The sequence below is a fragment of the Lepisosteus oculatus genome, chromosome 14 (assembly GCF_040954835.1).
Source record: "Lepisosteus oculatus isolate fLepOcu1 chromosome 14, fLepOcu1.hap2, whole genome shotgun sequence".
NCBI classification, from domain to species: domain Eukaryota; kingdom Metazoa; phylum Chordata; class Actinopteri; order Semionotiformes; family Lepisosteidae; genus Lepisosteus; species Lepisosteus oculatus.
Genome location: NC_090709.1, coordinates 40,294,414 through 40,319,273, shown reverse-complemented (window position 1 = coordinate 40,319,273; position 24,860 = coordinate 40,294,414). Strand labels below are relative to the sequence as shown.

Here is a 24,860-nt window from a genome sequence, read left to right as displayed (position 1 = left end):
ACCCCGCTGTGGAAATCCTCCTGCGTGATCTCCCCCCTCGACGGCTCGGCTGGGCTCGGCTTCCTTCAGGGAAAGAGAGGAGACGTAAGAAGCCGCGCTGGTCCCGACACGCCACGCGCGAAGAAAGGGGAGTCTCTGAGGGGCGCGTCACCGACAGGTAGAGAGCCGTGACGTCAGCAGCTCCCTCCCAGTAATCACTCTGTCTCACACACACACACGGCTCGGAGGGAGTTCTGTGTGTGTGTCTTTCTCCATCGCCCCTCATTAACCTCCAAACCTACCCGTCCGAACCAGCGCAGAAGCGGGGGACGTGTGTCTGATCAGCTGCCTCGGACGGGCGGATTGAGAGAAAACTGGTCTCCTGTCACAGGAGGGAGAGAAAGAGAGAGAGAGAGAGAGAGACTCGGGCTGCAGGAGTTCCGCGTTCACTCAGGTAAGCGACCCGATCCGACCCGATCCGATCCGATCCGAACAGCTTGGGAACTTGGGGTGTCGCGGAAAAGCCGGCGTGTCGTCGGAGGTGAGTCGACAGCACGACACGTCGGCTGCAGCTAAAAGCTTCTTTTATTTATTTTTTTTATTTTGTTTGTTTTGCGCGACTTGTTTTGAAACAGCGGGCGTTGCGGGCAAACCGACTTCAGCGGGACAGAGCGGGGTTGAGTTATATCGGAGGTGCCGGCGCTGTTGGGAAATCAGAGCTTATCTTGCTGTTTCGTCGATCGCTGGAGTATCTGTGCTCGGTGCTGGTTTGTCGTCACACACGGCGTGACCCCCGGCGTGGCGTGATTCCGGTCGTGCAGGTCAGGCCGACTGGGGTTCGCTGTCGAAATTGGACTCGCTTGAAATTGCAAATTGTCTCCCTCGCTGAACTTGTTTTTTGCAGCGGGTGATATGACTAGCAAATTTGTAGAACAGTCCTGTTACAGTAGGAGCTCCAGTCCCAGTGCAGTAGACCAGTCTGTTACAATAGGAGCTCCAGTCCCAGTGCAGTAGACCAGTCTGTTACAATATGAGCTCCAGTCCCAGTCCAGTAGAACAGTCTGTTACAATAGGAGCTCCAGTCCCAGTGCAGTAGACCAGTCTGTTACAATAGGAGCTCCAGTCCCAGTCCAGTAGAACAGTCTGTTACAGTAGGAGCTCCAGTCCCAGTCCAGTAGAACAGTCTGTTACAGTAGGAGCTCCAGTCCCAGTGCAGTAGACCAGTCTGTTACAGTAGGAGCTCCAGTCCCAGTGCAGTAGAACAGTCTGTTACAATAGGAGCTCCAGTCCCAGTCCAGTAGAACAGTCTGTTACAATAGGAGCTCCAGTCCCAGTCCAGTAGAACAGTCTGTTACAATAGGAGCCCCAGTCCCAGTCCAGTAGAACAGTCTGTTACAATAGGAGCTCCAGTCCCAGTCCAGTAGAACAGTCTGTTACAATAGGAGCTCCAGTCCCAGTCCAGTAGAACAGTCTGTTACAATAGGAGCTCCAGTCCCAGTCCAGTAGACCAGTCTGTTACAATAGGAGCTCCAGTCCCAGTCCAGTAGAACAGTCTGTTACAGTAGGAGCTCCAGTCCCAGTCCAGTAGAACAGTCTGTTACAGTAGGAGCTCCAGTCCCAGTGCAGTAGACCAGTCTGTTACAATAGGAGCTCCAGTCCCAGTGCAGTAGAACAGTCTGTTACAATAGGAGCTCCAGTCCCAGTGCAGTAGACCAGTCTGTTACAATAGGAGCTCCAGTCCCAGTCCAGTAGACCAGTCTGTTACAATAGGAGCTCCAGTCCCAGTGCAGTAGACCAGTCTGTTACAATAGGAGCTCCAGTCCCAGTGCAGTAGACCAGTCTGTTACAATAGGAGCGCCAGTCCCAGTCCAGTAGAACAGTCTGTTACAATAGGAGCTCCAGTCCCAGTCCAGTAGAACAGTCTGTTACAATAGGAGCTCCAGTCCCAGTCCAGTAGAACAGTCTGTTACAATAGGAACTCCAGTCCCAGTGCAGTAGAACAGTCCTGTTACAATAGGAGCTCCAGTCCCAGTCCAGTAGACCAGTCTGTTACAATAGGAGCTCCAGTCCCAGTGCAGTAGACCAGTCTGTTACAATAGGAGCTCCAGTCCCAGTCCAGTAGGACAGTCTGTTACAATAGGAGCTCCAGTCCCAGTCCAGTAGAGCAGTCTGTTACAATAGGAGCTCCAGTCCCAGTGCAGTAGACCAGTCTGGACAGGACACCAGTCCATCACAGGACACACTCACACACCCTGGACAGGACACACGCACACTCACACCAGGGCCAGTTTTCCCAGAAGCCCAGTAACCCACCAGCCGGTCCCCGGCCCGGGGGGGTGTGAGGAGCCCCTGGAGAGAGCGTGCAGGCTCCAAACAGACAGCCCCGCCCGTACCCCCGGGACCCCTGAACCCCCGAACCCCCGGGACCCCTGGAACACGGGAGACACTCGGTTTCCTGGCCCGGTTCCTCTTCCCCCGGTCCCGTGCGTCGTTTTCAATTCTTGGGCCCGGTCGTTCTAGGGGGGACCCCCATCCCCCCCCCCCCATTGACACCCCCTCTTCCCTCTTCTAGGTCGTTCTAGAAGCTCGGCGGCGGCGCCATGACGACGAGGGCCAACGAGGAGTGCCGGGTGTGCGGGGAGCCCCTTAGGGGCGCCCAGCGGCGGTGGCTCTTCGGGGGCCGGCGCCGGCCCCCCCAGGGGGGGGCCCCCGCGTCCTGGGGCAGCGTCCCCTCCCTCCGAGCCGACGCCCCCCCCTCCTCCTCCTCCTCTTCCTCCCTCTCCTCCTCCTCCTCCCTCTCCCTGCCCCCCTCCCCCGCCGCCCGGCCGCGGCCCGACCCGCTGGCGGTGCTGACCCACCTGCTGGGCCGGCCCGTGCCGCGGGGGGGCGGGCGGGGGGAGTTCCTCTGCGGCAGGTGCGCGGCCGCCCTGGCGCGGCTCTTCCGCTTCGACGCCGTGATGGCCCGCGTGCGCGCCCTGTCGGCCGAGCGCCTGCGCCGCCTGGAGGGGGAGCGGGCCCGTCTGGGCCGCCAGCTGGCCCGGGCGTACGGGCGGCGCCACCGGGCCGAGGAGGAGGGGGAGGAGGAGGAGGAGGAGGGGGGGCCCGGGGAGGCGTACCGGCAGCTCCTGCAGGACGACATGGCCTTCGCCGGGCTGGAGTGGTGGGCCGAGGGCGGGGCGGCCTGCCCGGGGGGGGGCAGGCTCTGCGGGGGCTGCCACGCCCTCCGGGTGCCCGAGTCCCAGTACGAGTCCGTCTGCGGGCTCCCCCGCCGCCTGGCCCAGCGGCCCCTGCTGCCCCGCGGCCCGGCCCGCAGCCTGTCCCTGGACGGGCTGGGCCCGGCCCCGCCCCCCCCGGCCGGTCGCCGCGGCGCCCTCAGCCTGGGCTCCACCCCCTCCTCCCTGGCCAGCTCCAGCCTGTCGCTGCCGGGCCTCGACGGCCCCGCCCCCGGCCCCGCCTCCCGCCCGGCCTCCGGCCTATCGCTGCTCTCGGGGGGCGGGGCCGGGGAGCTGGCGGACGCCCTCGGGCTGCTGAGGGGGATCCAGCCCAGGCCCGTCGCCTCTCCGGCCGGGAGCAGGCTTCCCGTCCGGGACCGGAGCAGGGGGCGGGGGCTGGCGAGGAAGCTGAGCTTCGGGGAGGGACTGGAGGCGCGCGGCGAGGAGGAGGAGGAGGAGGAGGAGGAGAGGGACGTCCTGGCCCGGCTGGGGGAGGAGTACATCCCTCTGCACGGGGAGGTGAGGGGACGAACGGTCTCGAGGGGGGATGTGTCGAGGAGCCGCTGAGGGGACCCCAGTACTTCAGGGGGTCTGGGGGGTCTTCAGTCAGGGGTTAAAGGTCACAGGCTCCCAGTCCTTCAGGGGCTCCGGGGGTCCTCAGTCAGGGGTTAAAGGTCACTGTGACTCTGGGCTCATGAAGACAGTAACTGGCTCAGTTCAGGCTCTGAGACCCCCAGACCTTCAGGGGCTCTGGGGTCTTCAGCCAGGGGTTAAAGGTCACAGGCTCTGAGAGCCCCAGTCCTTCAGGGGCTCCGGGGGTCTTCAGTCAGGGGTTAAAGGTCACAGGCTCTGAGAGCCCCAGTCCTTCAGGGGCTCTGGTGGGTCTTCGGTCAGGGGTTAAAGGTCACAGGCTCTGAGCACCCCAGTCCTTCAGGGGCTCTGGGGGGTCTTCAGTCAGGGGTTAAGGGTCACTGTGAACATCCTCATCCTTCATCGACCTGCGCGTCCCTCTCTCTCTCCCTCTCTCTCTGGGCAGAGGGCTGCGGCGCGTCAGCTCTTGCAGAACGCTGTCGGGCAGCTGAGAGGGCAGCTCGATCAGGCCCAGGCCCGGATCAGGACCCTGGAGGCGGAGCTGAGGGGCGGGGCCAGGGCGGCGCAGAGCCCAGACATGGTGAGTGTGTGCAGAGCAGTGTTCAAGCACTGGAATATCACCAGTGGGGTCCCAGTCCGGGGTGAGTCTCTACAGTGAGGGTCCCAGTGCAGGGTGAGTCTCTACAGTGAGGGTCCCAGTCTGGGGTGAGTCTCTACAGTCAGGGTCCCAGTGCAGGGTGAGTCTCTACAGTCGGGGTCCCAGTCCGGGACGAGACTCTACAGTCGGGGTCCCAGTCCGGGACGAGACTCTACAGTCGGGGTCCCAGTGCAGGGTGAGTCTCTACAGTGAGGGTCCCAGTGCAGGGTGAGTCTCTACAGTCGGGGTCCCAGTCTGGGGTGAGTCTCTACAGTCGGGGTCCCAGTGCAGGGTGAGTCTCTACAGTCGGGGTCCCAGTCTGGGGTGAGTCTCTACAGTCGGGGTCCCAGTGCAGGGTGAGTCTCTACAGTCGGGGTCCCAGTCTGGGGTGAGTCTCTACAGTCGGGGTCCCAGTGCAGGATGAGGTTTCTCTGTGAGATCTGTTCATCTACAGACGTGAGCTGTCCTCTGTGCCTTGAGGACTCGCCCGGGTACGGACAGGTGCAGGGCGTGTCTCCCGTCTGGAATCTCGCTGGAGCAGAATTCCTCTGTAGGGCTGGTGTCCCCCCTCTCCCTCGCTCCGCCAGTCAGCCTGCAGGCGAGACGCGATGATCCGATAATCGCTCGCTCTGCAGCGGGGGGGGGGGGCACTCACTCCCAGGGCTCCGAATCCTCCGCCATCGCTGAGGAAGTCAAACCGTTCTGCAGGATGAACTGGGAAACTGTGTCCAAAGCTGAGAACAGGAGGCTCTTCTGTACACAGAGGGGGGTGGGGGTGGGGAACAAGCTGCCCAGCCCTGTGGTTGAAGCAGATACCCTGGCTCCTCTCCAGACACAGCTGGGTGAGCTCCTCCAGTCAGGACAGGAGTCTCTACTGTACACAGAGGGGGGTGGGGGTGTGGAACAAGCTGCCCAGCCCTGTGGTTGAAGCCGATACCCTGGCTTCTCTCCAGACACAGCTGGGTGAGCTCCTCCAGTCAGGACAGGGGGCTCTACTGTACACAGAGGGGGGTGGGGGTGGGGAACAGGCTGCCCAGCCCTGTGGTTGAAGCCGATACCCTGGCTTCTCTCCAGACACAGCTGGGTGAGCTCCTCCAGTCAGGACAGGGGGCTCTTCTGTACACCGAGGGGGGTGGGGGTGGGGAACAAGCTGCCCAGCCCTGTGGTTGAAGCCGATACCCTGGCTTCTCTCCAGACACAGCTGGGTGAGCTCCTCCAGTCAGGACAGGAGGCTCTGCTGTACACAGAGGGGGGTGGGGGTGGGGAACAAGCTGCCCAGCCCTGTGGTTGGAAGCTGATACCCTTTGTGGTGGGGGTGTGTGGAAGAAGGAATAATGACCTCTAAACGGGCCCGATTGACCTCTCGTTAGTGACCCGTCCGATGATATTCGGGGGGAGAGGTCAAACGCGTCTGGGAAGCCGACTCAAACGGCGATCAATGGAGGGGCTCGGGGTTTTCAGAAAGGAGGTCGCTGTCCCCGAGCACAGAGCCCCCAAGGTCCCGCTGGCCTGCGTCGGCGGTCATGGGGGGCTGACGAGCCCGTGTCTTCCCCCCCCCCAGCCGGCCGGCCCCGCCGTCCAGCCCCCCGAGAACGGAGAGCACGGCGCCCCCCAGTGGCAGCTGCAGCTGGTACACCGCCTGGGGCAGAGTCTGCACAGCAGGGAGAGGATCGTACAGGTCAGTGATGGGGGAGGGGAGGGGGGAGGCGGGCTTCGCCCTGTCAGTCAATCAATCAATCAATCAAAGTCAATTTATCAAATGCATCAATCAATCAAAGTTTGTCTCTCAAATGCACCACAATACAGTCAGTCAATCAATCAATTAAAGTTTATTTATCAAATGCATCAATCAATCAAAGTTTGTCTCTCAAATGCACCACAATACAGTCAGTCAATCAATCAATTAAAGTTTATTTATCAAATGCATCAATCAATCAAAGTTTGTCTCTCAAATGCACCACAATAGTCAGTCAATCAATTAAAGTTTATTTATCAAATGCATCAATCAATCAAAGTTTGTCTCTCAAATGCACCACAATACAGTCAGTCAATCAATCAATGAAAGTTTATTTATCAAATGCATCAATCAATCAAAGTTTGTCTCTCAAATGCACCACAATACAGTCAATCAATCAATTAAAGTTTATTTATCAAATGCATCAATCAATCAAAGTTTATCTCTCAAATGCACCACAAGACAGCGTGCCGCAGTGGTTGCTGCCAATGAAATGTCTTTTCTACGAGCTCCCAAAATGGAAAAAATCACACAGTTCAAGTTACGAAATAAGGTGACATAAAAGTAGAGAACAGTGCGATAGAAACGGAACAAGAGAAGCTCAGACAGGGGTCAGTCTACACAGAGCTGCGATGTGTCCAGAGTGTGTGCAGTCCCAGTGTCCCAGTGGTCCAGTTGTGCCCAATACAGTGCAGTCCCAGTGTCCCAGTGGTCCAGTTGTGCCCAATACAGTGACAGCTGTGTCCGTGTATCCAGGGCGGGGGATGAGCTGAAGGAGCCGCAGGCCGGCTGTTCAGCAGTCTGACTGCCTGGAGGTGGGAGCTGTTCTGTAGTCTGTCGGACTTGGACCGGATGCTCTGGTACCGTTTACCGGGCAGTAGGAGGGAAACCAGTTTGCGACTGGGATGACTGGGGCCCTTGAGAATGGACCTGGACTTCTCCAGACATCTCGCTGAGTCGATATCCTGGACGTCTCCGTACCCTGATCAGTTTCGCCTTACCGTGTGGGCGTCTCTCTGCAGGACTGTCTCGGCCTGCTGAAGAAGGTCACCCTGGGGTCGGCCGGTGAGCTCCAGGGCGCCCTGGTAGAGAGGCTGCAGGACAGACTGAAGGAGAGGGAGCTGGCCGTCGAGGTGAGCGTCCGGCGGGTTACTCCCTGCGGTGTCCCGGGACCCCAGTGTCCCCGAGACGGGGTTCGATGCGATCTCTCCTTCGGGGTTCGGCCCTTAGGGCTGAGTGTCTGGTGCGGTCTCTCTCGCTCTCTGGGATCAGCCCTTAGGGCTGAGTGTCTGGTGCAGTCTCTCTCGCTCTCTGGGATCGGCCCTTAGGGCTGAGTGTCTGGTGCGGTCTCTCTCGCTCTCTGGGATCGGCCCTTAGGGCTGAGTGTCTGGTGCGGTCTCTCTCGCTCTCTGGGATCGGCCCTTAGGGCTGAGTGTCTGGTGCGGTCTCTCTCGCTCTCTGGGATCGGCCCTTAGGGCTGAGTGTCTGGTGCGGTCTCTCTCGCTCTCTGGGATCGGCCCTTAGGGCTGAGTGTCTGGTGCGATCCCCCTCTCTGGGATCGGCTCTAGGGGCTGTGTGGCTGGTGTGATTCTCTCTGGGACTGTCCGTCTGGTGTGATCTCTCCCTCTGGGATCGGCCCTTAGGGCTGTCCGTCTGGTGGGATGCCCCTCTCTGGGATCGGCTCTAGGGGCTGTGTGGCTGGTGTGATTCTCTCTGGGACTGTCCGTCTGGTTTGATCTCTCCCTCTGGGATCGGCCCTTAGGGCTGTCCGTCTGGTGCGATCCCCCTCTCTGGGATCGGCTCTAGGGGCTGTGTGGCTGGTGTGATTCTCTCTGGGACTGTGCGTCTGGTGTGATCTCTCCCTCTGGGATCGGCCTTTAGGGCTGTCTGGTGCGATCTCTCTCTCTGGAATCGGCTCTAGGGGCTGTGTGGCTGGTGATTCTCTCTGGGACTGTCCGTCTGGTGTGATCTCTCCCTCTGGGATCGGCCTTTAGGGCTGTCCGTCTGGTGCGATCTCTCTCTCTCTGGGATCGGCTCTAGGGGCTGTGTGGCTGGTGTGATTCTCTCTGGGACTGTGCGTCTGGTGTGATCTCTCCCTCTGGGATCGGCCTTTAGGGCTGTCCGTCTGGTGCGATCTCTCTCTCTCTGGGATCGGCTCTAGGGGCTGTGTGCGATCAGTGTCCGGTCTGTGTAACGTGCGGCGTGTTTGCGTGTCTGTGTGCGTCTCCAGCGCGCCCTGGACTCCAAGTTCTCGGAGCTGCGGGAGAGGGACCGGGAGCTGGAGTCCCTGCGGAGGGCACTCCGGGAGAAGGACAGGGACCTGAGCCGCCTGGCCGCCGTGCTGCAGAGCAACGAGGACACCATCCACGTGAGTGAGGGCCGGTCTGTATAGCGCCTTTCACCCTGAGCGGGCCCAGACACAGGCTCACACACCCTGGACAGGACAGCAGTCCATCACAGGACACACACACACTCACACACCCTGGACAGGACACCAGTCCATCACACACTCACACACCCTGGACAGGACACCAGTCCATCACACACTCACACACCCTGGACAGGACACCAGTCCATCACACACTCACACACACACTCACACACCCTGGGCAGGACACCAGTCCATCACGGGACACACACACACACTCACACACCCTGGACAGGACACCAGTCCATCACGGGACACACACACACACTCACACACCCTGGACAGGACACCAGTCCATCACGGGACACACACACACACTCACACACCCTGGACAGGACACCAGTCCATCACAGGACACAGTCACTCACACACCCTGGACAGGACACCAGTCCATCACAGGACACAGTCACTCACTCACACACACACACACACAGTGACCTGGGAGTCGTAACCTCACGGGGGGCAGTATTTGCAGGGGAACGTGGGGGTCCTGTCTAGAGCTCTAGGGCACCCCTACTGGTCCCCCAACAGCACAACAAAGTGCCGAACTGGGAAAAGTGGGGGGGGGGATACTCTTCCGAACCGTGTCCGGGTGTCCGGGGAGCCGGCAGCGCCTGGAGATCTGGAGTCCCCCCAGGGGCGCTCGAGGCCCCTGTCCCCCTGTACCCCCGGGGAGAGGTGACGGCGGTCTCCCTGCCCGGCCAGGAGCTGCGGGCGGCGCTGGGCCGCCAGGAGGGGGCGCTGCGGGACGCGCGGGCGGCGGCGCAGAGGGAGCGGGAGGCCTGGAGGCGCCGGGACGCCGCGCAGGGCGCCGCCCTGCTGGAGAGGACTCGCCTCGCCGGGGACCTGCAGGGGGCGCTGGAGAGCACAGCCCGCGACATGCAGGTACTGATCCATCCAGCACACACACACACACACACACACACACACACAGACACCCGTCCATCACAGGACACACACACACTCACACACCCTGGACAGGACACAAGTCCATCACAGGACACACACACACACACCCCCACACACACCCCTGGACAGGACACCAGTCCATCACAGGGGACACACACACTCACACACCCTGGACAGGACACCAGTCCATCACAGGGGACACACACACTCACACACCCTGGACAGGACACCAGTCCATCACGGGACACACACACTCACACACCCTGGACAGGACACCAGGCCATCACGGGACACACTCACACACACACACCCTGGACAGGACACCAGTCCATCACAGGACACACACACTCACACTCACACACCCTGGACAGGACACCCGACCATCACAGGACACACACACACACTCACACACCCTGGACAGGACACCAGGCCATCACAGGACACACACACACACTCACACACCCTGGAGAGACATTGCAGTCAAAGTCCGGTGCGAGCGGAGAGCAGTTTGCAGAGAGGATGTGTACATGTGTGTGTACGAAATACAGAACAGAACCTGTCAATCACTCCCTGTCTCCTCCCCCCCCCCCCCCCCACAGGCGTTGTCGGAGTCCGTGATTGGCCGGGGCGTGGAGGGGGGCGGGGCGGAGAGCCAGCTGGCCAGTCAGCTGCGGGAGAAGGGGGACCAGCTGGCCCGGGCTCTGAGGGAGCGGGAGGAGCACTGCGCCACCCAGTGGCAGGAGGTCGAACAGCTGACGGCCGCCCTGCACCACCTGGAGGCGGCGATGCAGGTGGGCAGCCGCCATTTCTGGGAATGCTGAAATTTCCGGCCCCACCTGCCCCGGCCCGATGAAGAGTTATTAACCCCTGTGTGTGTGTCTCTCTCCTGTCTCTCCGTCTCTGTCTCTCTCCCAGGCGCGGTGTGACGGTCACTCCCAGGCCCTGGACGCGGTGTCCGCCCGACTGGCCGCGGCTCTCCGCGAGCTCCGGGAGAAGGAGAGGGAGATCCGGGAGGGAGAGAGGCAGCGGGCGTGCGAGAGGGAGGAGCAGGAGAGGGAGACGAGGGGGCTGAGAGAGAGGCTGGAGAACCGGGACCAGCTCATTCAGGTCTCCGGTGTTGTGATGAGGGTGGTGATGATGGGGATGGCTTCTGTTCCCGGGGGGGTACAGTATTGAGCGCTGCCGCCTCTCGGCTCTGTGGCCCTGAGGTCAGTGCTGTACCGGCGCTGCTGTCTGTGTGGAGTCTGCATGACCCCCCCCCATGTCGGTGTGTGTGTCCTCCCACAGTCCAAACACAGGCTGGTGGGTATCGGCTTCAACCACAGGGCTGGGCAGCGTGTTCCACACCCCCACCCCTCTCTGTGTACAGAAGAGCCTCCTGTCCTGACTGGAGGAGCTCACCCAGCTGTGTCTGGAGAGAAGCCAGGGTATCGGCTTCAGCCACAGGGCTGGGCAGCTTGTTCCACACCCCCACCCCTCTCTGTGTACAGAAGAGCCTCCTGTCCTGACTGAAGGAGCTCACCCAGCTGTGTCTGGAGAGAAGCCATACTTAACAATTATTACTTCTTCTGGGAGAACCTGCCCAGGGGTGAGAGTGTCCTGCTCCCTGGGTCCTGAGCTCAGAACTTTCTCTCTCTCTCTCTCTCTGTGGTTCCGGTCCAGCAAATCCTGAGCGACGCGGAGGAGAAGGACCGGCTGCTGTCAGAGCTGCAGCAGACCCTGCTGGCCCGGCTGGAGCCCCGCACGGCCCTGAAGGACACCCTGTGACCCAGCAGGGGGAGGGAGCCGCCGTCGGTCCGGTGAGTTTGAGCGTCTCGTCCTTACGCGAGACGAAGACGGGACTGATCGCAGAGGAGAGGAGTCTGGAGGAGAGAGGAGGCCGAGACGGGCCTGGTTGATCGTTAGCAGTTTATTCTTCCCAGCATCACATCTTTAGCAACAGGGCTGGGCGGCCTGTTCCCCTCCCCCACCCCTCTCTGTGTACAGCAGAGCCTCCTGTCCTGACTTGAGGAGCTCATTCGGCTTGTTCCCCTCTCCCACCCCTCTTTGTGTACAGAAGAGCCTCCTGTCCTGACTGGAGGAGCTCACCCAGCTGTGTCCTGAGAGAAGCCAGGGTATCGGCTTCAACCACAGGGCTGGGCAGCTTGTTCCCCACCCCCGCCCCCCTCTGTGTACAGAAGAGCCTCCTGTCCTGACTGGAGGAGCTCACCCAGCTGTGTCTGGAGAGGAGCCGGGGTATCGGCTTCAACCACAGGGCTGGGCAGCCTGTTCCCCACCCCCGCCCCCCTCTGTGTACAGTAGAGCCTCCTGTCCTGACTGGAGGAGCTCACCCAGCTGTGTCTGGAGAGAAGCCAGGGTATCGGCTTCAACCACAGGGCTGGGCAGCTTGTTCCCCACCCCCGCCCCCCTCTGTGTACAGTAGAGCCTCCTGTCCTGACTGGAGGAGCTCACCCAGCTGTGTCTGGAGAGAAGCCATACTTAACAGTTATTACTTTCATAATTAATTCCCATTTCCCGAAAGCTGGATTTCTCTGTCCGTGACTGAATCTCTGATTTGCACTGCTGCACCTTGACAGACTAATTGAACGGTCGGCACCCTCTGTTTTTTTTAAATAATTTTTTGTTGATTTTCGGCCTTTTTTTTTTTTCGGCCTGTCTTTCTCTTCCAGCCGCCGGCATGCGAGACCGACGTCTCTCCCGTCTCCGGCGAAAATTCCTCCATTCCGCCTGTCGCCACAAGAGGGCGACACCTCACTGCCCGACACACACACACACAAAAAAGCTTTTACCTGCCAGAGAGGTGAACAGCTCAGTCCACCCACCCGCTGGCTGCCCACTGCCCGGCCTGCTGGACTCTGTGATCCCACAGCTCTCTGCCTCATCGGGCTCAGATGAACGAGCTGGACTGGACAGGCTCACCTGAGTGTGTGTCTTCCTGTGTCGCTGGATGGGAGTGTCCCGTGAAATCAGGGGGTGGTGGGGGGACATCCATGCTGGTGCACCACGGAGGGGAGGGGGAGTAGTATAATCTGAGGTGGGGACCCCGATATCTCTGGCCCCCACTCAGAGAGTTGCCCTGCGACGGTGCTGATCTCCGCCGATCCTCCACCCTCCTCCCTTCACCCCTCCCGGGTGCTGGGGAGTCTCCCGACGGCGATCCGGCAGTGCCCTGCTGGCGGACAGTGAAGGACGAAGGACTCTCTTTTTTTTGGGTGTGTGTGTGGAGGGGGTTCTGGGGTCAAAGGTCAAAGGTCGGAGGGGGAATGAGTGGGATTTTATTTTAAGGGTAAAAAAACTGGAATCGGGAGGGGGGGTGGGGGTGGTACATGGGAGGGCACGTTGCTGATTGTTTTCGGACTCTGACGGCGCTCTGTGGGACTGGATGTTGAAGATACCCCCTCTGCTGTTCTTATAAAGCTGGGCGCTGACCGTACACCACCTCGCTGGCCTTTGCAGTCTCTTTATCTGTATTTTTATCGACCGGGGGTCATTAACAATCCTAGAGCGTCTCTCCAGAAGAGTAGGGGTGTTACCCCAGTGTCCTGGCCTGATTCCTAATCACCCCCCCTCTCTGAACTGGCTCCATCCCTCTGCTCTCCTCCCCACTGAGAGCTGCTGTGTGCTGAGCGGACTGGAGCATCATCCAGGTGGGGGTACACACTGGGGGGGGGGGCTGGAGGGGAGCCCCCTGACCTGGGAAGAGCTCTGAGTGGAGGGTCCAGAAAGGCGCAAGAAGAAGTGTGAGGTACTGTCGGCATCATCATCATCATCATCTAAGCTCTGAAAGGGGGGCAGGCGCCAGTCCACCGAGATGGACCCCCCCCCGAGTTGTGTCGTCGCTCGGTATCACCCCGCTGGTCAGGGGGGGTCTGGGAGAGCGAGAGGGGTGCGCCGGCGCCAGGGACCGGCAGAGGGGCGCTGGGGGATGGGGTGCGAACACTCTGGTTAGTGCTGGCTGCTTGCACACAGCGGGCTGGTCGAGCTCTGGCCACAGGGACACCCCCCCGCACCCCAGAATAACCCGGGGTCGCCCCAGAGGACTGGAGACAGGGAGCTCAGACACGGGGGGCAGGGGGACTCGGACACCACCGAGAGCAGCCGAGGAGGAGAAGGAGGAGGAAGGCTCTGGCGTTGTCTTCCTCCTGCCATGTACCTGGTGCTGGTGCAGACATTTGGCCCTGGCCTGAGGTCATCGAGGTTTAAAGGGACCCCTGCTTTAAAGACCCCTGGAGACTCTGCAGACACACACACTGACCCCTCCAGGACCAGGACTGGACAGCCCTGCTTTAAAGACCCCTGGAGACTCTGCAGACACACACACACTGACCCCTCCAGGACCAGGACTGGACAGCCCTGCTTTAAAGACCCCTGGAGACTCTGCAGACACACACACACACTGACCCCTCCAGGACAGCCCTTGATGAAGCCGAAACGCCTGACCTGTAATAACACATCTCTGTATTGAGTCAGAAAGGGATCAGGTGGTTCCTGCGATCAGGTGGGGCGTTTTCTTAGTTTTGTGCAGTGAAGCACATGATAGCTGTCAAACAAGCTTTAGGGTTAGTTTTCTGGAGGAGAGGAAGACATATTTCCATTTTTATATTGGGAAGGAATGCAGTTGAGGCGCTTCTGTGTTACTGGTGTAGGTTGGTAAATAATCTTATTTTTTGACGCTGTAACTAATCTTTAAAGCAGGGCTGTCCAGTCCTGGTCCTGGAGGGGTCAGTGTGTGTGTGTGTCTGCAGAGTCTCCAGGGGTCTTTAAAGCAGGGCTGTCCAGTCCTGGTCCTGGAGGGGTCAGTGTGTGTGTGTGTGCAGAGTCTCCAGGGGTCTTTAAAGCAGGGCTGTCCAGTCCTGGTCCTGGAGGGGTCAGTGTGTGTGTGTCTGCAGAGTCTCCAGGGGTCTTTAAAGCAGGGCTGTCCAGTCCTGGTCCTGGAGGGGTCAGTGTGTGTGTGTCTGCAGAGTCTCCAGGGGTCTTTAAAGCAGGGCTGTCCAGTCCTGGTCCTGGAGGGGTCAGTGTGTGTGTGTGTGTCTGCAGAGTCTCCAGGGGTCTTTAAAGCAGGGCTGTCCAGTCCTGTTCCTGGAGGGGTCAGTGTGTGTGTGTGTCTGCAGAGTCTCCAGGGGTCTTTAAAGCAGGGCTGTCCAGTCCTGGTCCTGGAGGGGTCGGTCTGGGTATCTGCAGTGCTGGGATAAGCTAGTCCACGTCTGGGGGGGCTTTTACTTGAATTTGATATTATTGCCCCGCGCAAAATCGGACAGAAGCTGCAGAAATTTCTCAGCCGGACCAAACAGCGCTCGAATGACAGTAAATGACGGAGAAGAATCTCATTCCTCCCCTCTCATACAAGCTGTTGAGATCAGGCGCGGTGTTTCTGTTTTTGCATCGCGAAGAGATTGAAATTCATTTCCTCTTTGAGGGGCGTGAGCCAGTTGAACGAGTTGCAGTTATCTTGGTGAAGAGAAATATTCTGCCTGTTAATGTTTTTTTACGTCGGCAGACACAGGGACAAGGCTCATGTGACGCTGTGCGCCTGAGGTTCGGTGAAGAATTGTGTTTGTGCGGTTTGAGCCAGTCTGTGTGCTGATTTGGACGCTATCGTGAAGGTGACGTCCGCCTTTTTAATTTGTGCGCCTCGGTATGTCTTCTTAACGCTTCGCTTCGTCTCCATCGTGTAACTGTTCTCCCTGTTACCTGCTAGTGGCACGAACGGCTCTTGAGGATTTTCAAGTCTCGTGTCGGGTCTCGTCGGAGTTTTTCTTTGTTTCACACTGTTATATAAATTATTGATTATAATATGTGTCAGAGCTTTACCTCTTCTATTGAGTAACTCTGCATAAATACCACATACCAAACGGAAATGAAAGCACATTAATGCTGTATAGTACCTGCACAGTTGTCTATTATTCAAAGGAATTGATATTTTCAGGCTGCTGTAGGGAGGGCTCTTAAACATTACGTTTAGCTTGTTATTGGCTTAATTGACAGAGTTTAGCAGCTCTTCTGGTGGTGTTGCATTAAAGACAGAGACTCTGCAGACACACATAACACACACTGACCCCTCCAGGACCAGGACTGGACAGCCCTGCTTTAAAGACCCCTGGAGACTCTGCAGACACACACACACACTGACCCCTCCAGGACCAGGACTGGACAGCCCTGCTTTAAAGACCCCTGGAGACTCTGCAGACACACACACACTGACCCCTCCAGGACCAGGACTGGACAGCCCTGCTTTAAAGACCCCTGGAGACTCTGCAGACACACACACACACTGACCCCTCCAGGACCAGGACTGGACAGCCCTGCTTTAAAGACCCCTGGAGACTCTGCAGACACACACACACTGACCCCTCCAGGACCAGGACTGGACAGCCCTGCTTTAAAGACCCCTGGAGACTCTGCAGACACACACACACACTGACCCCTACAGGACCAGGACTGGACAGCCCTGCTTTAAAGACCCCTGGAGACTCTGCAGACACACACACACACTGACCCCTCCAGGACCAGGACTGGACAGCCCTGCTTTAAAGACCCCTGGAGACTCTGCAGACACACACACACTGACCCCTCCAGGACCAGGACTGGACAGCCCTGCTTTAAAGACCCCTGGAGACTCTGCAGACACACACACTGACCCCTCCAGGACCAGGACTGGACAGCCCTGCTTTAAAGACCCCTGGAGACTCTGCAGACACACACACACTGACCCCTCCAGGACCAGGACTGGACAGCCCTGCTGTTTCTGAAATGCCTGATCTATGATTGAGCCTGTTCTAAAAGTGAGTGAGTCTTATTCATGTGTTCCTTGTTATAGCGACTGTTTCTGTATTTGCTGTGCTGTGTCTCTCTGCTGAGTCCCCGTATGATGCTCTGGGTTCTCTTTGGTGGGATCTTCAATGGAGGTGAGAGCTCAAGACATTTATTACTTTGTTTCTCCTATTTACAGGGAGGTAAAAGCAAAATGCTAAATATTCAAAGTGCAGAGACCCAGTAATGATCAATGCATCCTGCTTGTGTTTAATCTTCGGGCCCCGATTGGAAAATAATATCTCATTTACTCTCAGTGTGTCTCTGTTGGCGCTCTGTGTGCTGTTCAGTATTAACTGTTTCTCACAGAAATCAGTGCTTGTCCTTAAATAACAGTAATAATTCTGCCCCACTGGGTTAAAGAAATATTAAAATTGCATGATGATGACACACTGAACAACACACCACATAAACCTACAGTACAACATACAAGTTACTCAGTTTACAAACCAGGTATCTCAGAAGGCCCAGGTCCTGAACAACCAGAAAATCCCCAGACTGCTAGCAAGTACCCAAATCCTCCGTAACAGTGGCTCTCAAACTGTGGTACGGAGCGCCCCCTGGTGGTGTGCCAGATGACCCTGGAAATGTGTTGTGTGCACTGAAGAATTGGGAATTAAAAATCGAACAATTAAAAATCATATGCGTTTTTCATCTGGAATTTACTTAACCAGTTTCAGAAAGCTTGAGACGGGTTTTCAGATTTTCTGTTTGAATAAAATGAGTGCCTCCCTTCGTCGATGCAACGCCCACACGAATCCCTCTAGAGACACGGCTCAGCTCCACCTTTGCCAACAGAACAAGCGATCGGAAGTAAATACCTCGCAGAAATCAGGTCTTATTGTCACGCCCTCTGCAGCCAGAGGGCGCTCCTTCTCTGCCCTGTCCCTAGTTTCCGGTCTGCTGTCCTTCCGGTCCCTCTCTTTCCCTTGGGCTATATATTTCCGGGTCTTGCACTCTGTCCTGGCTCAGCATTGACGTTCGGATGTCCTGAGACCCGCCTAGCACCAGGGCGCCCCACGTCCGCTCCCTGAGGGCCTAGGTTTCTATACGGCATTCCTGAACTCTTTGCACTAACGAGCCCGGGCCTTTTTCCCGTCTCGCCGCTACGCATATGGGTCTTTTTCCGCTCTCCTGCTCCCCAGGGTGAGTCCCTTTGGACGTCCGTGACACATATGTCCTGGCTGAAAGGAACAGACACCGAGAGTACTGACGCCCAGCGCCGATCGAGCACGCACGCCTGATCCATATGATCTAAGTGCTCGGTGCTATTTTGATTATTTGTGAGCGTGAGTGTGTGCGCGCTCATGTTGCTCATTGAGAATTCCTGGGGTTCCTGTAGGTGAAGACGACCTGCAGGTGTCACTTGGATGCTTTGGTTTGGTCAGGGGTGGTACTTGGCCCAGAACGTTTGAGAACCACTGCTGTATAACACCTACGCTGCCAAACGGGGTACCTAAACCTACCTTCTCCGCCAGACGGCACCCAACCTGGAGTGAAATCTCTCTCTGTCAGCCCAGGTGCTACAGAATGAACGGGCAGCGTATCTCCCTCTTTCCGAAACGGCCTCCGTTGAACAGGAGAGACTGTTTTTCACCTCGGGGTTCCCTATACAGGAAATCCGAGTTTCCTAAGTACAACGGACTGGCTTCAGATACTGAACCCCAGTCTGGTCTTGGGGGACAATCGGAACGAGGACCCCCCCCCGCCGTCTGGCCCCGTCTTCACTCCTCTACCTGTCAGATCTCTCTATTCCTCCGCGGTCAATGTCTCTCGACCATTGACCCAGCGCTCGATTTAACCAAGGAGAACCAGACCATTCCTCCCATCGGGTTGGTGTGTGTCCCCCCCACCCGAGTGAGGACCTCAGTTCCTCTCTTGCTCCGAAGCTCCCGAGCGTTAGAAATGTTGACACCCGCTGGACGTTTGACTGTTGTCCCTCAGACACCCGAGACACCTCAAGAGCCTCTTCCAATAACTATAACGGTATCAATACAGCTGTCTGTCACTGCGGCTGAGTTTCTCCTGCGTGTGTCTGTAAGGGTGCTGTCCTGCGTCTCTTTCTCGGTGTCGCTGGGAGGCAGTGGCTGATGTCTTTGTGTGTCCGTGACGGCGCTGCTGTCTCCCTCAGTCTGCCCAGGTCCTGTCTCGGTGTCGGTGAGGTTTGGGGACTCTGTCTCTCTGCCCTGCGATGGATCAGCCTACAGGGGGACCCCAGAAGATCGGATCTACCTGAGATGGAAAACCGTTCGGCTCTTCGTCTGTGCGTTCAGCAGAGGGAAGCCCTACGCCGGCCCCGGGTTCGAGACCAGAGCCCAGGTGTCCCGGGAGAAGATCAGACGGGGGGACTTCTCCCTGAGTCTCCTCCAGGCCTCCTTCTCCGACGAGGACGTCTACGAGTGCGCGTTCAAGAAGGAAATCAACAACCTGCTTTGTTTGGGGAGGGTCCGGCTCAACGTTACAGGTACGATCTGGGACGTTTTTTCCAAGACAGGGGGGCAGGGTTCGGGCCAGGAGAGAATAGTCTCGTGTTTTCAAAGTGTCGCTCCAGACGGATCCCAGGATGCATCGTGCCTGAGTCCTGGCCGTCAGTGGTAAGGGGAGGGTGTGTGAGACAGGAGACAGGCAGGGACACAGGAATGGGTTCATCCAGGTGGGGCTGCACATTGGTGGTGGTAGTGGGATTCCCCATTACCTGTAAAGCACTTTGAGTGGAGTGTCCAGAAAAGCGCTATATAAGTGTAAGACATTATTATTATTATTATTATTATTATTATTATTATTGTGCCCTGGGTAAACGGGCAGTGGAGAGAGGAGATGCGAGATTGTGTAATGTTGTCTGACGGGAATATAGTCAGACCACAGAAATGGGGGATGTGAGCGTGAACTGGTCACCAGTGTGTGAAACTCTGCCCAGTCAACTCCTTCCTCCTTGTGTCTTTCAGCTCGATCAGAAGTCCTGAGCCTGCAGGCTGGAGCCTCTCTGTCTGTCCCCCTGTTCACTGGAGAGCCGGTGGAGGTGCTGTTTGACCCTGCAGGCTCAGGAGACTGGACCTCAGTGTGTTCTGTCCAGAACAGCACAGCCAGCTGTGTCCCCCAGTACAGAGACAGAGTGTCAGTGGACAATCAGGAGCTCAGACTGCAGGAGCTGAGGGCGTCTGATCAGGGGAGCTACACAGTGAGGGACCTTCAGGGAAACACCATCAGCACTGTGATCGTCACTGTGGAGGGTGAGTGGATAAGGGAGAGAGGAATTTGTAACTGATTAATAGGAGCTCCAGTCCCAGTCCAGTAGAACAGTCTGTTACAATAGGAGCTCCAGTCCCAGTCCAGTAGACCAGTCTGTTACAGTAGGAGCTCCAGTCCCAGTCCAGTAGACCAGTCTGTTACAATAGGAGCTCCAGTCCCAGTGCAGTAGACCAGTCTGTTACAATAGGAGCTCCAGTCCCAGTGCAGTAGACCAGTCTGTTACAATAGGAGCTCCAGTCCCAGTGCAGTAGAACAGTCCTGTTACAATAGGAGCTCCAGTCCCAGTGCAGTAGACCAGTCTGTTACAATAGGAGCTCCAGTCCCAGTCCAGTAGAACAGTCTGTTACAGTAGGAGCTCCAGTCCCAGTGCAGTAGAACAGTCTGTTACAATAGGAGCTCCAGTCCCAGTCCAGTAGAACAGTCTGTTACAATAGGAGCTCCAGTCCCAGTCCAGTAGAACAGTCTGTTACAATAGGAGCTCCAGTCCCAGTCCAGTAGACCTGTCTGTTACAATAGGAGCTCCAGTCCCAGTGCAGTAGACCAGTCTGTTACAATAGGAGCTCCAGTCCCAGTGCAGTAGAACAGTCTGTTACAATAGGAGCTCCAGTCCCAGTCCAGTAGACCAGTCTGTTACAATAAGAGCTCCAGTCCCAGTCTATCTCCATGAATCTCAGTGCAGAATCCTCATCACCGATGTGTACTGTGGTCACCATGTAGTTACTGACGGACAGTTTCTGTGGTTTCAGGGCCCTCAGGAGCCCAGTCCATCGCTGCGGTCATCGCTGCGGTCACTGTGGTCACTGTGGCTCTGATTATTTGCGGATTGGCGATTGGCTTCTGCAAGAGGAGAGCTCTGAGGACGCGTTTCGAGAGCCTGCTCGGAACCAAGAACTGACCATGGCGTCCTGGGGTCGCGGGTCGGGTCGGGTCGGGTCGGGTCGGCGTCCACTCGGCCGGTCCAGACCCCGGTTCGGAGGGGACAGGGGATGCAGCTGGAGCCCCGAATCTGAGCCCTGTGGGGGTGGAGATGAGGTGGCGGTTTTCTTGAAACCCCACTAGTGGACAGACAGTGATAACCCAGAGGTCAGAGGTCAGAGGTCAAGCCCCCCCCCCCCGGATCAGAGACTCCTTCTATATCGAAATCGGACCATTTTACAGAACTGTCTCTTCACGTTGAGTGTATCTGTACAGACGCAGTGACGTATATGTTAGTCCTAAGAGCTACAGTACTGTCATGTGCAGAAAGAACAGAGATTTGTTTATGCGCAATTACTGATTTCACTAGACAAATACTTGTATCGTGTTCAGAAGAGATTTATGTCTTTGAAATGACGTGGAATTCTATCATCTTTATTACAATAACTTTCTTCATTAGATACATCATGTACAGAACTGAGATTTAATTATTTGCCATCACATGAATTTATATCCTCTTTAATTTAATTAGTTACTTCGTTAGAGAAATATTTCTATCGTGGAACAGAACTGAGATGTATATATTTTAATTTACATTAATTTTTAATTTTAATTTTAATATAATGACTTATTAGATATACTGCATAATGTACAGAACTGAGATTTATACCTTTGAAAGGTCATAAAATTCCAATTCTGTTAGTCATCTTCGATGTACTTATTGTGTTGCATAAATATTTCTATCACGTACAGAACTGACACCTATCTTAACATTTATGAACTTAAATATCGTTAAGTTTACTCTGCAATTCTCCGGTCGCCCCTCTCTGCCCTGTGTTGTTTAAAAGATCGAATGTCGTTTTTAGGAAATCGTATTTTTTTAAGCTTGTTTTTTAGTGTACAGCCTGCTGCTTCTTATCCTTGTTACACCGGTAAAGTGCATTTTCAAGCAAAATTATAACTGTATTTTCAGATGCATTCTTCAGAAACTGAACTTGCGTTTTCAATAAAGTTTCGGGACTCTTAATTGCTTAATTGACGAAGTCTCCTGATTGGCCGGGGTGCGATCGCACCCAGGTGGTGTGAGAGAGGTCTGGGGCCCAGAGCGGAGGGAAACGTCATTTGTCGGATCAGATCACCGGAGAGAGAGAGCGGAGGTCCCGTCGTGAACACAGCAGAGCTGACTGGGCTCGGAAGCAGAGGTACCGCGTGTGGGTGATGTACAGTGTTCAGCGCAAACTTCATACTGACCGCTGTGGGTCAGTTATAACGAGCATTCGGAGAGCACGCTGCTGTCTGGAGAAGAGCTACAGCTCTGAGCTCAATGCTACGAAAAAAACCGTGCGGAGTGAAGCTGGAGACCAGCTGAACTCGTGCTTAATATACAAAGGACTCAGCATTGTTGTCCTGATTAACACGAACTACAAGACGCTCTGAGTCGGAGCATTTCAATTCATTTAAACCGTAAATGAATATGCTGGTCGCGTTAATATAGAACTATGACTTTGTGTCGTGTTGATGTATAACGGGATGTTCCTGTTCTTAATTTAAGAGGGTCATTCATGCTAAATTATACCAGATGAGGTACGAGACTACTGCGTTTGAATTTGAACGCGAATCCTATTAAAGAGGCTTTTATTTGCACTGATAAATGAAGAAGATTCATCCGGAGATCCTTCATATGTAAGCGAACGTTTTTCTCGGTTGTGTGTATCATGTATACATTTGTGTCTGAACAGGTCTTCTGCATTTTAAGCAGCAACATGTAATGTACTTTAATCTGTTTGTTTTTAATGTGTGTCAAGTTGGAGACCAGCTGAACTCGTGCTTAATACACAAAGGGCTCCGCATTGTTGTGCTCATTAACACGAACTACAAGACGCTCTGAGTCGGAGCATTTAAATTCATTTAAACCGTAAATGAATATGTAGAACTATTACTTTGTGTGGTATTTATGTATATCGGGATGTTCTTGTTCTTAATTTAAGAAGGACAGTCATGCTCAATCAGACCAGATGAGGGTCCGAGATGACTAACGCCATACTCAAGTGCAATTAGTCACGACACCAACGAGAGCAGCAGCTGCGGGTTTGAATTTGAACGCGAATCCTATTAAAGCGGGTTTTATTTGCACTGAGAAATGATACAGATTCATATGTAAGCGAACGTTTTTTTCGGTTGCCTGTATCATATATACATTTGTGTCTGCACAGGTCTTCTGCACATTGAGGGGCGGCTTGTTGCACTTTATCCAAGTTTGTTTTTAATGTGTGTCAAGTTCGAGACCAGCTGAACTTGTGCTTAATACACAAAGGGCTCCGCATTGCTGTCCTGATTAACACGAGCTACAAGACGCTCTGAGTCGGAGCATTTCAATTCATTTAAACCGTAAATGAATGTTTGGTCAGGTTAATATAGAACTATAACTTTGTGTCGCGTTTATGTATAACGGGATGTTCCTGTTCTTAATTTAAGAGGGTCATTCATGATACATTATACTAAATGAGTGTACGAGACTACTAGGTTTGAATTTGAACGCGAATCCTATTGAAGCGGTTTTTATTTGCACTGATAAATGATACAGATTCATACGGAGATCCTTCACAGGTAAGGAAACGTTTTTTTTCCTCCGTTGTGTGTACAATACAGTATATACATTTGTGTCTGCAGAGGTCTTCCGCACATTGAGGGGCGACACGTGTTGCGCTTGATCCCAGTCTGTTTTGAATGGGTGTATCTTCTCTGTTTGAGGCTGCGAGTCGGTTACGGGGACGTCCACCAGTGACGAAGACGGGTGCCGCATCTTCCTCACCGCGGAGTCAGTCGATAGTGACGAAAAAGCACCAAATCATGTCCCATCACGTTCGCATTTCTTCTGAGCGGATCGTAAAATAAGGTCCTGGTACGTGGTTTCGTCTCCAGGTAAGGAAACGTGATTTTTGTCACTAAACCAGTCAATGAGCACACTGGGGTACAAGGCTACTTCTTGTGGAAATTCTGGAAGAGACGAAAGGAAATGCAGATGCCCCAACATCGGAGCTCTCTCCCAGTGGGACAACAGGAGCCCTGAAGCCCTCATCCTCCCCCATCGGCTCCATCTCTCCGGTCGTCTCGTCTGGACGTCGGGCTCCAGGATCTCAGGGAAGGTTCCCTCCTCCCAGCCCGGCTCAGGCCTGAGGAGTCTGGAAGATCTGGGAGAAGCCAACAGGAAGAAACTCCTCCTGGACCTCGACTCTGGGAGGAGCCCAGCGCCTGGACCCCCCCGGAGACTCGGGCTGGCCAGGAGGAGGAGCCTGGCGCCTGGACACCCAGGGGTGTTGGAACAAAGAGGAGGAGGAGCCCAGTTGTGCCACAACAATGAAGAGGAGCCCAGGGGTGTCAGAACCTCCGAAGGGGGAGAGAGAGCCTGTGGACAACAGGCCTGTGTTTCTCCAGGACGGGTCACCAGAACAGCAGCTCTGGACCGGAGCAGTCGGGACTCGGTGGAGCACAGGCTGCCTTCAGGCCTGTTTATTCCCACCAGACACAGCTCCTGCAGGAGGAACCTGACCCTGCAGGCAGGGAGAGGTCAGGGAGGCTGTGGGACAGGTGGGGAGGGACTGGGAATGTGGGAGCTGCCCCCCTGTGTTGGGAAACAGGATCAGGCAGCCAGGGGTGAAGTGGGGCAACACTGTACCATGCAAGAGGATGTTCTGGACTGGACAGGAGGGTACGAGGCACCAGGCAGGTGAGTGCAGACCAGGTGAGTCTCTCCTTCACTGGCTGTCCCTCGCAGGTGACGCTGGACTTCATGATCGGTGCTGATCGGACCAATCTGGGATCCACAGACTCCGAGGGGACAGAGTAGGAATCGTCTTGGGGAGACATCCAGGGTGTCCCGATCTCCTGCCTGCTGGAGCCTGTGAGGATGACCATGATGACGAAGAGCTGCAGGTGACCCTGATTCAGGCTGCTCCTGGGAGACGAGCTCCAGGCGGAGAGCCAGTGGACTCCTCCTATCGGGGCTCCAGGGGGTGACCCTCAGGGCTGTGTCCTGACCTCCTGCTGTCTCTCGCCCACAAGAACCTGGTCAGTGTGCTGTTGATACTACTCCTTTTTCGTATCCGAGTCCATCACCACCCTCCAGCACGAGCACAAGGTCAGGTTAGTCCTGTCACTCCTGTGTCACACTCAGGGCTGGAACCCACAACCCTACTAGTGAGAGAGGAGAACCTGCACTAACTTAGTTACTAGCATTGATATTAGAGCCTGGTGAAGTAGTTATTCTTGAATTAATAGTAATACTATTAGTAGACTTATTTTATTAGCAGCACTATTATTGGAAGCAGTATTATTGTTGTTTTCAGTAGCAGTACTTGTAATAGAAGCAGTGTTGCTGTTTTTTTTCCCCAAGAG

At 55.8% G+C, this 24,860-nt stretch overlaps 2 protein-coding genes across 3 annotated transcripts; both read left to right on the top strand.

Annotated features, from left to right (window-relative positions):
- Positions 1–186: 186 nt before the first annotated feature.
- LOC138243086 (coiled-coil domain-containing protein 177) lies at positions 187–12,929 on the top strand. Of its 2 annotated transcripts, XM_069198591.1 has the most exons (12): positions 187–433; positions 615–800; positions 2,552–3,710; positions 4,228–4,362; positions 5,981–6,097; positions 7,177–7,287; positions 8,385–8,522; positions 9,288–9,467; positions 10,091–10,282; positions 10,407–10,598; positions 11,154–11,290; positions 12,161–12,929. In XM_069198591.1, exons 3-11 carry the CDS (start codon positions 2,580–2,582, stop codon positions 11,256–11,258), a joined length of 2,301 nt encoding a protein of 766 aa, XP_069054692.1. In that variant the 5' UTR covers positions 187–433; positions 615–800; positions 2,552–2,579; the 3' UTR covers positions 11,259–11,290; positions 12,161–12,929. The 2 variants fall into 2 exon arrangements, with proteins under 2 accessions (XP_069054692.1, XP_069054691.1); XM_069198590.1 differs by lacking the exon at positions 615–800.
- Positions 12,930–13,707: 778 nt separating this feature from the next.
- Positions 13,708–20,184, top strand: LOC138243124 (uncharacterized). Its single transcript, XM_069198628.1, has 3 exons — positions 13,708–16,396; positions 18,433–18,765; positions 19,247–20,184. The coding sequence occupies exons 1-3, from the start codon at positions 16,357–16,359 to the stop codon at positions 19,564–19,566; spliced, it is 693 nt and encodes a 230-aa protein (XP_069054729.1). The 5' UTR covers positions 13,708–16,356; the 3' UTR covers positions 19,567–20,184.
- The last annotated feature ends 4,676 nt before the right edge of the window (positions 20,185–24,860 follow it).

Bases quoted from the DNA above. Each gene is read 5' to 3' on its own strand.
- LOC138243086 (XM_069198590.1), top strand. From the start codon at position 2,580: ATGACGACGAGGGCCAACGAGGAGTGCCGGGTGTGCGGGGAGCCCCTT. The intron at 4,363-5,980 runs GTGAGTGTGTGC...CCCCCCCCCCAG, and splicing joins CGGCGCAGAGCCCAGACATG to CCGGCCGGCCCCGCCGTCCA. The intron at 6,098-7,176 runs GTCAGTGATGGG...GTCTCTCTGCAG, and splicing joins GCAGGGAGAGGATCGTACAG to GACTGTCTCGGCCTGCTGAA.
- LOC138243124 (XM_069198628.1), top strand. From the start codon at position 16,357: ATGATGCTCTGGGTTCTCTTTGGTGGGATCTTCAATGGAG. The intron at 16,397-18,432 runs GTGAGAGCTCAA...TGTCTCCCTCAG, and splicing joins TGGTGGGATCTTCAATGGAG to TCTGCCCAGGTCCTGTCTCG. The intron at 18,766-19,246 runs GTACGATCTGGG...TGTGTCTTTCAG, and splicing joins GGTCCGGCTCAACGTTACAG to CTCGATCAGAAGTCCTGAGC.